Genomic DNA, 12,197 nt, shown 5'->3' with positions numbered 1-12,197 from the left:
GATACTGCTGAGGTGCTGGTTCAATGTGTCAGGGGCTAGTTACCTACAAACCCACCCAGGGGGTGTGTTTTAGAACGCTAGTATAAAGTGTATGACTGGTTCAAGGACCTGTGATGAGGTCATAGCCATGTGACCCGGTGGGCATGGCTACGGACCATATAAGGTAGCCAGGGTAGGTCACATGAGGAGAATGCAGGGACCCGGTTGGTTCGTTTTGGAAGGTCCCGTCTGAGAGAGATGGGGCTGCCTGCCTGACAGCAAAGGAACGCTGTGTTGAATGGCTGCACGTGCCTGATAATTCCCTGGAGGGAATGGACGTCTGCAGCATGATGAAGGAACCATGAGGAAACCCTGACGTGGGTGAGATAACTGAGGCTGAAGAGCCTGTGTATGCATAACCTGTGTGACCACAGGGATTACAGAGCTGAACTCTGTCATGGACGCTATGCTAATGTTATGAAGTTTATGTTGCTGCTGTGGGTTTATGATGCTAAATTAAACCGCATGGACTATGATTGTTTATGGAAAACCCGTGCCGGATCTGTTTTTGTGGCGGCTAAGCGAGTATCCCCTACTTGAATAACAGCGCTACCTTACAATATGTGTATATATGTATTATATACTGTATGTGTGTATATAGATATAAGTATATATATTTTAAGTGTGAATAGGTGCAATTATATTTAAAAGGGAAACACAGCAGCAGTCTGTATGAGCCAAGAGATATGCCTATCAACCATGGCAAGGTGACCGCTCTCTGGGTCCTATCCTACTGTACAGGTCACTCTTGGGCTATGAGCCTACAGTTAAATGGACCAACACGTCTCTCCTGGGCTATGAGCCTACAATTTAAATGGGCAAGTAGAACTGATTAACCCTTTAATGACCCAGGGGTATTTCAGTTTTTTAATTAGTTTTTTTGCTCCCCTTGTGTTTTTTTTTTTTTTTAACCATGTTCCCTAAATACTAAAACTAATCTGCTTTTGTTATTCTTCAGGTCTTTACGAGTTCACAGCCACCAAACGTGTAGGTTCATTTTTATGTAAGTGGTGAAAAAAATCCAAAATTTGTTAAAAAGGAGAAAAAATAAAAATGTCCCTATTTTCCAAGACTTGTAGCGTCTCAATTTTTTGTGATCTGGGGGTGGGTGAGGGTTTTTTTTTTTTTTTTTGCATGCTGACCTGACGTTTTTATGGATACCATTTTGGTGCAGCAGATACCATCTTTTGATCACCTGGTACTGCATTTTATTGCATTGAAGCTGCTACCAAAAAACATAATTCTGATTTTTTTTTTTCTCGTTACGCCGTTTAGCGGTGGGGTTAATTCTTGTTTTATATTGATGGATTAGGCGCATCTGAACGCAGCGGTAGCAAATATGTCAATATTTTATTTTATTTTGAATGGGGCGAAAGGGGGTGATTTGAACTTTTTTTTTATATATATTTTTAAAAACTTTCATTACTTTTAGCATGCTTCAATAGTCTTCATGGGAGATTAGAAACTGCAGTATTTCGATCGCTTCTGCTACACACAGGCTATGATCAGATCGCCTGTGTGTAGCAGAAATGGAGTGAACATACAAATCCCCTTAAAAACAAATTTATTCAATATACATTAAAAACACACCTTCCCAGTGAATCACTGGCAAATGCCACAAATGAATAAAGACCTAATCTGAGATGCTGCACAGTGCACAGCCCTATAATAAGGCTATCTGATCCCTTACTAGCCGTGGAGGTTGGCACCCTAGAAGAACTAAACTGGCGCCCCCACTCAACGAGGACTGTCCCTCACTCCCCTACCAGTCCCTGATATGACAGGAGGGAAAACAATGACCAAACAGTGCAGTAATGAAAATTCAAAGTGCCCTACAACTAGTGCAGGATCCCAGGCAAACAATACACAAATATTAAAAACTAAGATACATCCACACCATGATGTATTATGACCAACTGAAATGCCAAAACAACATGCAATAGAAATCGGCCCCCTTTTTGGGGTATAAATTAGATATAATATAATAGAAGTGGTCACTTATGTGTAGAGAAGCACTGACGCGTTTCTCTGCCTACAGCAGTTCATCGGGAGGAATAACCGATAGTATTGATGTCCATAGCTGAAACCATGATGCTGCTTGATGCTGTAGGCGGAGAAACGCGTGCTGGCTTCTCTACACATCATAAGTGACCACTTCTATTATATTCTATCTAATTTATACCCCAAAAAGGGGGCCGATTTCTATTGCATGTCGTTTTGGCATTTCAGTTGAAATAAAAAAAATAAAGTAAAGATTATTATTATTATAGGATGAATACTAAATACAGAGCAGCCCTCACACAGTATTACTATGACCTGAAGGGGCAGACTTGTCTAGTTGCCCATAGCAACCAGAGCTCAGCTTTCACTTTACCTCAGCAGCTTCAGTGATGAAAGCTCCCTGTATAGTAAGCAATAATGACAATCATACTATGAGGCATTTGTCGCCTGACCAGTATTGCTGCCCAGTAATGTTCGTCCGTGTGCGTAGGGTGCATCCATCTGAGTGTGTTTGCATGCGTGTGTGGTCCGTGCGTGCGTGTTGTGTGGTGTGCATGTGGTATTTGTGGGGTGGTGTTTGTGTTGTGCGGGTCTAGAGTGGTCTGGAGTTTGTGTGGTGTTTTGCTTGTGGATTGGTGTATGTGTGCTGTCTGTGTGATGTTTGTGAAATGTTTGTGTGTGTTGGTGCAGCCCCTTTAGCAGCGAATCTTTGGCGCCATCGCTATAATCCGTCCCTGTCAGCCACAACTGTTTTTTCCCTCAGCACTTTTACTTTCACACTTCTCCATTATATGTATAGGGTCTAACTTCGGATGCCCCAAACTCATGAGGGGGGTTGCTAGCAAGCTTTAATGTGCGCAGTATTCTGCTCCTGTGGGTGGAGAGGGGGCGTGCCAAATTTCACCCAAATCGGGCAAGAACTGTGGATTTGTATAGAATCATAGAATCGTAGAGTTGGAAGGGACCTCCTGGGCCATCTGGTCCAACCCCTTGCTCAAAGCAGGATTCGTTAAATCATCCCAGTCAGATGTCTGTCCAGCCTCTGTTTGAAGACTTCCATTGAAGGAGAACTCACCACTTCTCGTGGCAGCTTGTTCCACTCATTGATCACTCTAACTGTCAAAAAAGTTTTTTCTAATATCTAATCTGTGTCTCCTCCCATTCAGTTTCATCCCATTGCTTCTAGTCTTTCCTTGTGCAAATGAGAATAAAGTTGATCCTTCTACAATGTGACAGCCCTTTAGATATTTGTAGACAGCTATTAAGTCTCCTCTCAGTCTTCTCTTTTGCAAACTAAACAATCCCAAATCCTGCAACCTTTCCTCATAAGACAGAGTTTGCAGACCGGTCACCATTCTGGTTGCTCTTTTCTGAACTTGCTCCAGTTTGTTGCTGTCTTTTTTAAAATGTGGTGCCCAAAACTGGACACAATATTCCAGATGAGGTCTGACCAAAGAGGAGTAGAGGGAAATAATGACTTCACGTGATCTAGACTGTATGCTTCTGTTAATACATCCTAGAATTGCATTTGCCTTTTTTGCTGCTGCATCACACTGTTGACTCATATTCAGTCTGTGATCTATTAGTATACCCATGTCTTTTTCACATGTGCTGTTGCTTAGCCCTATAGCGGGTTACTACAGATTTTGAGTTTTATATATTTAGATGTGTATATAATCTTGTACATATAACTGAATATTTTTATGAAAAAAGTATAGATATTTGGTATCGCCGCATCCAGAATGGCCCGACCTATAAAACTGTCCCACTAATTAACCCTTTCAGTGAACACCTTAAAAAGATTTTAAAAAAACTAAGCAAAAAAATTATTCTTTATCATCATACCACTTAACAAAGTGGAATAAAACGCGACAAAAAACACAAATTTAAATAAAAATAGTGTAGTTGAAAACCTCAACTTGTCCTGCAAAAAATAAGCCACCGCACAGCTTCATCAAAGGAAAATAGAAAAGTTATAGCTCTCAGAATAAAGCAATGTAAAAATATTTTTTCTATAAAACAGTTTGTGTAAAAGTGCCAAAACAGGAAAAAAATGCTGTATCGCTGTAATCATACTGACCCGAAGAACAAAGCTGCCTTTACAATTTTAACACATGCGGAAAGGCGTAAAGAAAACAATTCCTGAGTTGCTGGTTTTTGTTCATTCTGCCTCCCAAAAATTGGAATAGAAAGTGATTAAAACATGTCTTGTGACCCAAAACGGTACCAATAAAAACGTCAACTCGCCCCACAAAAAATAAGCCTTTATATGGCTCTGTCAGCAAATTCTGCGCACCCTAGTCCAAATGCCCCTCTTCCTTTTGAGCCCGTGTGCCTTAGGCCTGTTTCACACTTCCGTTTGTGACCATCAGTCAAGATCCGCCGATTTGAAAAAAACGGATCCGCCATTTTAGTTGGCGGATCCGTTTTTTTCCTCATAGACTTGCATTATCGGCGGATCTTGACGGATGGTCGTCCGTTCGATCTGCTTTTGTACGGATCCGCCAAGATTTTGGCGTCCGCTCAGCGGGCCGGACGGAGCATGTAACATTATTTTGTCATCCGGATCCGCTATTTACTAAATTAACCCGCATTTCTATCTGGCTGCTGGATAAAATTCTCTCTCTCCTCCACGACATACCCCTCCACATCAGCGCTGCTGATCTCCTCCACATCGCCGCTGCTGTCCCGCGAGATCTCTCTCTCCTCCACGACATACTCCTCCACATCGCCGCCCCTTTACGGCACCTTCTCCACGACAGCACACCTACTGATGCCACGAACTCCGCTGCTCCTCCCGCTACTTCACCGCTGATGATCCCGCCGTGCCCACAGCTCCCACGTCACCATGCCCGCTCCCAGACTGCGCTACATCGCCGGTATTTTTAATTTTTTTTTTTTCACAGGTGCGGTTTCTTTAATTTTTCATCTTCGTCTGATCCGTACATCCGCCGATCTGATGCCACTCGTTCCTGTCAGTCTGCCTGCGGATCCGTTTTCCGCTATTTTGGCGGATTTGGACTGACAGGAAAAACTTAAGTGTGAAACAGGCCTTAACCACATTTAGTGTCCACATGTTTGGCATTTCTGTAGCGATGAGAACCCAACTAATTTATGAGTGCATGTCTTGAGAAGCATGAGCTGTGCACTACCACGTGCTGGTCACTACAATGTACTGGTGAAACTACAAACAGTAATTTCCACTCCGTAACATCCGCTGCTGCTTGTTTGTGGAAAACACCCATGGAATCAAAATTATCACTACATCTCTAGATATATTTCCATAGGGGTATAATTTCCAAAATGTGGGTCACTTAAGATGAGATTCTGCTCTTTTAGCACTAAGGGGTTTTGTATATGGAGTCTGCAAACTATTCTAGGAAAATCTGCACTCCAGGAGGCAAATAGCACTCTGTCCCACCTGAGTCTCACCATATGACTAATCAGTACTGTACAGCCACGTATGGTGTACTTCTACATTCAGCAGGAATTGTGGAACAAATTTTGGTGTTTCTTTTTTTTTCCCCCATTTCCCAGTGTGAAAATGTAAAACAAACTATTGGTGGTAAAAATGTAATTGCTCTTCTTTCACTGCCCAATGGTATAAAATTCTGTGATACACCTGTGGTGTCATTATGATCCCTGAACCCCTAAATGAATTCATTGAGATTTGTAGTTTGTAATATGGGGTAATTTATGGGGGGGTTCTACTGTTGTCACCTCAGGTGCTCTGCCAATGGGACATAGCATCATCACACAAAAATGTTAACTCCCTGGTGAAAATGAAAAAAAAAAAGTGGGGCCAAAACATTTTTGTGGGAAAATTTTTTTTTTTCTCAGTTTCACATTTCAACTATGTAAAATTCTATGAAACACCTGTAGGTTCTAGGTGTTCACCACACATGTAGATAAATTGCTTGAGAGGTATAATTCCAAATTGGGGTAACTTGTGGTCTCTCCAAACGCAACAGGACACCCGCAGATAATTCCATCAAAATCTGTGTTCCAAAACATCACTCCTTCCATTCTGAGCCCTGTTGTGAGCCCAAACAGTAGTTTTCCCCCCACATATGGAGTATCGGTGTGCTCAAGAGAGCACAACAAATTTTGTTGTCTATTTTAATAAACTTGAATGTGGTTTTGAGCACCTTGAGGGGTGCAGTTTTTAGAATGGTGTCACTTTTGGGTATTTTCTGTCATATAGACTCCTCAAAGTCACTTCAAATGTGATTTCCCTGAAAAAATAAATAAAATGGTTTTGTGTATTTTGTTGTAAAAATTAGAAATTACTGGTCAACTTTTAATCCTTCTAACTTCCTAACAAAAAAATTCTTTCAAAAATTGTGCTGATGTAAAGTAGACATGTGAGAAAAGTTGTTAATTTTTTATGCTGTTAAACCACAAAATAGTTAAGTTTGAAAATTGCAAAACTTTTGCCAAATGTCCAATTTTTTTTTACAAATGGACAAGTCATATCAAAGATATGTTAACACTATCATGAAGTACAATGTCATGAAAAACAATCTCAGAATCCGTGGGATCCGTTGAAGCTTTCCCGAGTTATTACTTTATAAAGTGACAGTGGTCAGAATTGTAAAATTTGGACTGGTCATGAAGGTGAAACTGGCTTGTGGGTGAAGGAGTTAATGAAAGCTCTGAATCAAACATAACCCCAAGACACTGATCATGCTGCTTGGAAGTTATGATAGAACTACACAAACAAATGACTATTTCAGGTGTAGGTAGGTTAATAGAGAGAGAAAACTCAAGGAGTTCTGTTTTTGACAGATTCAATTTCCGAGGGAGATGTTGGAGACAGCGGAAAGGCAGTTACTGGTATTTTGTAGTAATGCAGGGTTGATGTTAGAAGAAGATGTGTATAATTGGGTGTCATCAGCATAAAAATGGTACTGAAATTCAATCTGCTAATGATGTGTCCAATAGGGGCTATATACACAAAACAGCGGAGGGGAGGCAGTACTGAACCCTGTGAAACCCAAACAGGAAGTGGAAGAGGAGAGCAAGAAGAGCTGGCAATAGGTTCAAGGAAGGAGTGGTCAGAGTTGTAGGAGAACCAAGAGAGGATGGTGTCCTTGAAGCCTATACATCGGAGCATAGTGAGGAGGAGCTGATGGTTCACAGTGTCACATACTGCAGAGATATCCAGGAGAATCAGCAGGGAGTAGTGGGCATTAGATTTTGCTGTTATTAAAGTCTCTACAGAAACTACCCTTAGTAGATCGTTAGAGTGTACAGAGCGGAAGCTGGATTGTAAAGGCCCAAGAAGAGTGTGAAACCGCTGATTAGAAAAGAGTAAACTGTTCTAGTTTAGAGATAAAAGGTTACTTTAGTTACCAGTTCTGGTCAAGGATTGGTTATTTTAGTAACTGGTTCATGTTGTCGTGTTTGAAGCTGGAGGGAAAGATACCATGGGAAAGAGAGAGGTTAAATATGTTAAGTAGGTAGTCACAGCCGGGGAGAGCGCCTGGAGAACGTGAGAGGTAATATGGTCAGGTCATTGGTGCAGATAATAGGGTGAGAAGAAACCTCTTCTTCTGTGACCAGTTCAAAGAATTTTAGATTAAGGCCGGGGTCACACTGGCGAGGAATACGGATGAGTGAGAGGCGTTAAAAGCACGCATTACACACGGACCAATGATTCTCTATGGGGCAGCTCCCATCAGCCGTATATTTCTCGTCTGTATTCTACGGTCCGTGCCAATCGCAGCATGCTGCGATTGTCAGCGTACTACGACCGTAGTACGCCAATGCAAGTCTATGGGTGCGCTAAAAATACGCATTACACACGGACCACACGTGTGACCTGCGAGAAATACGCACACAGTGTCCTTTAGAAAAGCCGGCAATTCAGTGTGTGATAAAGTAAAATCACACCGACAGGTTTAATAACACAAACGAAAGGATATAGACACATATAATACATACATGTCATTGAGACACACACACACACATATATATATATATATATATATATATATATATATATATATATATATATATATATATATATATATATATATATATATATATATTTTATATTTCAGAGTTCTTCATAGCAGAATAGCCGCTAATTCAATTGCCGGCTTTTGTGAAATCATTCCCCAAGCCGACATAAAATGACACATAGTTTACATAGAGTAAACCATTTCATTTCATGTTTTGTATGTCTTTCATTAGTAATTAGATGAGGGTTGATGTGTAAAATTTGGGAGGTGTAGCTGTTAATTTAAGGGGTTAATTCGTTGTAAAAAAAAGTGTGGGCTCCCGCATTGACAAATTACCGTGGGAGCCCACACATTTTTTTTTACAACGAATTAACCTGTTGAAGCGTATTGAGCGCGAAACGGCTGTTGTCCGTCTTCCAGCACCTTGCTCCCGTGCCTATGCCGATGCCTTGTGTATGTAAAATAAAGTGATTTGATTCACATGAACGGTGAGTGCCATCCTATTTTTTCTTTCTCTTTATAATTATTTATCTAGCACGGTGAAAGCAAAAAAACCAACTATGCCTGAATTTCCATATTTGCTCATCACAGCACAGAGATAATGTTCATAATGTTGTATTAACTGCAAAATGTTAATCAAAACTACAGCTCATTTTGTAAGAAACAACTCCTATTCAAATCTTACACAAGAAAGCCTTTTACTTCTTCTGAGTACAAAGGAATAAAAAAAAACATAAGATATTTATTTCTCGCTGTGAATGTGAAAAATTGCCAGAATTGCTGTTCTCTATTTTATCTCTTCTACCAAAAAATTGGAATGAAAAGTGATGTAAAAGTCAAGTCCCGGAATAGGTGACCAGTGAACATGAATGCACCATGTTTGGTATGATTCAGCAACACAAAACTATTTTTTTTTTTTTTTTTTTATTGTACAAAAGTGATAAAACTATATAAATTTGGTAACGCCATTATCGAGCTGATCCATTGAATAAAGCTATCGCCTTATTTCAGCAACGAAGGACAAATGTGAAATTTAAAACTTCAAAGAGCAACAGCAGAATTCCTGGGTTTTTTTCTATTTCTTCCAATAAAAAGTTAATAAGTTAGGCATTAGGTTGTATGTACCCCAAATGTTGTCACTGGCAAAAACAACTCATCCTGTAAAAAAACAAGCATACAAGCAAACATAAAGCAAAAAATTATGACTCCTGGATGCGACGATGAAAAGACCTTCAAAAATGTATGAACATTAAGAAAAAATTAGGCCCGGCCCTTAAGGAGTTCAAGTTGTCTCTAAAAACTAAACCCAAAGAGCTTAGTGTCCTAGGAGGATCCAAAAAAATACGTAACACCACCTAACAATTAGAAAGTAGTCACAAGAAACAGTAATTTAAAGTTATGGGTGTGATCATGCATGTAAAACATTCCCTTAATATTAATCAGTATATATACCAATATATAGTAATCAAAGTTTACCAGCAGTGAAGTTGTAATGATCTTAAAATGTATAGCAAAATATAAGATAATGCCGTGTAACCCATCAGTCATCATTCTTCACAGCGCCCCATGCCAGGATATCCTTCTCTGGTTTCTAGAGAAGTCGGACAGAGAAGCAGCCGTGTCTGCACTGGCAGAACTGAGTGGCATGGAATCGTCTTTGCAGTCCTTACCTTACTATAGTCATATCAAGTGTGGAAGTCAAGGAGGAGCAATGATCATTGTACGGGAGGGCAAGAGGTGAGAGGTGTAGTTCTTGCTACTCCTATAGGTGACCACTCTATTAAAGCATCAGCAGCTCTGTGTCAAGAAATCATCCATAACCTGCTAATAACATCATCAATCTGATAGATTAGAGATTACACATTCATTTCTATGTGCAAGAATGGCAGTGGTGAGCTCAGTATCAGATAATGATTGTCTTGGGGTTTACCCTTTTGGGAACCCTCACGATGATGCATAAGGCCTCAAGGTGTTTACTCCAGAATTTTAGAGTAAAACACCTTAAATTATCACAAAATCTTGAAGTTGCACAAAAAATGTGATATTTTTGGTATTTTTAATGCAATCTTGGCCATGTGTACTATATGTTTACTATAGTAAGCGGAGATTGGTCAAGTCTGGCTATGACCTGGTAGAGTTATCAAAATGTACACCTTTTAGTGGTGTAAATTACGCCAGAAATGTCCTTTAGCGCTTAATTGGGAGTAACGGTTTTGGTGAAGGTGCCCACTACTTGTAAGATGCATCTCATTCATTAAGTGGTGCTCTTGTCAGTGATTCAGGTGCATTTTACTCCAGGGGTCCCTTCATTAAGACCTTAGCGAGTCAGACCCATGATGATCAATGTCATAATTCCACATAAACAGGTGACAGTATTGCCAGAAAGTGCCATTTTAGAAATCTGTCTTTGGGCTGTGACAGTATCAACGTTTCTGTCTTTTCCATTCTAAAAAGTGAAATGTCTCAAGCAGTAGGACGCCACTTTGTGACCAGTTCTTTTTTTCTGCCTTTTCCAGTGATGATGATGATGCCCTGTATGAGCGGGTGACTGCAGAGCAGTGGAAGTTGCAGTGTTTCATAGATTTACTCTCCATTAATCCTCACACCGGGCTAGCAGCAGATTTCTTTCTCTACTGTCTTAAGGTAACTCTATGCAACACATCCACCAAGAAAGGGAAAGTTTGAGAAAACTACTTAAATGACATAAATAGGATTTTTATTTGTGACAATCAACTATAATCTTCCCTGCTTTCCTTCTTTATCTCCTGATCCTTCTTAGAGGCTGACAACCATTACTACAGGAGAAGAACCAGACCTCAGTCCTAGTCCAGAGGACAGTCTGTTAGATATAGAGCATAAGCTTACACTCCGCTATCAGTCTCATGAGAAACCACTTCAGCTTCTTCAGGTTTTGTCAGTGCTCTGTGAGAGGATCTCAGACTCCATTTTTACTGACATCAAACAGGTGAGAAATGATTTAGAAGATACAGTTCCTCTAAATGCAAAATTTCTGTTATTTAAATGTAATGTGTCTTTGTCTGTGTTACAGGTAGTGGAGTTTGTTTTGATAACTCTGGAGAGGGCCTGTACAAGCCTTGCCACCTCGGAATGGGGTACAGTGGCATCTCAAACGCTTAGTATGGCTATGGGGCTCATAGCTGCCATGTTGGGAGCTGTGGAGGTAAGTGCAGGAATCCAAACATAGAAAGTTCAAGTTATACAGGCATAACCTCTCAAAATATCAGTCACTTTTGGTCATCTGACCCATTGTAATAGTCATGACTCTGAAGACTTCCAGGAAAATCTATTTCATGTAACAGTAAAAAGGTGTGAAGCATTTAAATGGGTCCCCTGTGATTTGCTATATGTGTGTGTATAAACTTATTGACTCAAGTCAAAGCCGTGTATGAAATGTCCTCTCATTCCTATCCTGGTATGCATGACTCCTCATTCCTATACTGGTATGCATGGATCCTCGTTCCTATTCTGGTATGCATGGATCCTCGTTCCTTTCCTGGTCTGTATGGCTCCTCATTCCCATCCTGCTCTGCAAGGCTCCTCATCCCCATGCTGGTCTGCATGGCTTATCATCCCCATCCTTGTTTGCATAGCTCCTCATCCCCATCCTTGTTTGCATAGCTCCTCAGCCCCATCCTTGTTTGCATAGCTTATCATCCCCCTATCCTGGTCTGCATGGCTCCTCATCCCCCTATCCTGGTATGCATGGCTCCTCATCCCCCTATCCTGGTATGCATGGCTCCTCATCCCCCTATCCTGGTCTGCATGGCTCCTTATCCCCATCATGGTATGCATGGCTCCTCATCTATATCCTTGCATACATGACCCCATCAGAACAACATTAAAAAAAAATGAATAAACCACCCTACTTTACCATCCCTGCACTCCCTCGCATCGTTTTGTTCCGGTGCCAGCAGGTAATTTATCCTTGTAAGCAGCGCATGGCAGTGATGTGATGCGCTGCTTACAAGCACAGCACAGCTGCCAGAATACTCATTGCTCCACATGCTGGGACTATGTGCGTGGAGGGCAGTGAGTATTTATTGCTATTTAGTAGCACGCACAGTAACGCAACCACCCTCCTTTCTGTTGGTAGTATATAATCTTTGGGTGCTACACTTCGGGTGGAGACCTCCATACATTGTGAGGAGCTTTCTTGTGTTCACATCTGCA

The 12,197-nt window shown here is 40.9% G+C and overlaps 1 protein-coding gene across 3 annotated transcripts in view; it reads left to right on the top strand.

The window, feature by feature from the left end:
- The window catches only part of TANGO6 (transport and golgi organization 6 homolog), a 116,127-nt gene that overhangs the window by 60,672 nt on the left and 43,258 nt on the right, over positions 1–12,197 (top strand). For 2 of the 3 annotated variants that reach the window (XM_073563439.1, XM_073563453.1), the window contains exons 9-13: positions 998–1,042; positions 9,567–9,743; positions 10,523–10,649; positions 10,786–10,971; positions 11,056–11,187. In XM_073563439.1, coding sequence (XP_073419540.1) covers positions 998–1,042; positions 9,567–9,743; positions 10,523–10,649; positions 10,786–10,971; positions 11,056–11,187 — 667 coding nt within the window. The remainder of the gene's footprint in view (positions 1–997; positions 1,043–9,566; positions 9,744–10,522; positions 10,650–10,785; positions 10,972–11,055; positions 11,188–12,197) is intronic. The other variant, XM_073563446.1, reaches the window with a different exon arrangement.

This window comes from Dendrobates tinctorius, unplaced genomic scaffold (genome assembly GCF_039654945.1).
Source record: "Dendrobates tinctorius isolate UK_male_01 unplaced genomic scaffold, ASM3965494v1 ptg000015l, whole genome shotgun sequence".
NCBI lineage: Eukaryota > Metazoa > Chordata > Amphibia > Anura > Dendrobatidae > Dendrobates > Dendrobates tinctorius.
This window is presented reverse-complemented; position numbering and strand designations above follow the sequence as displayed.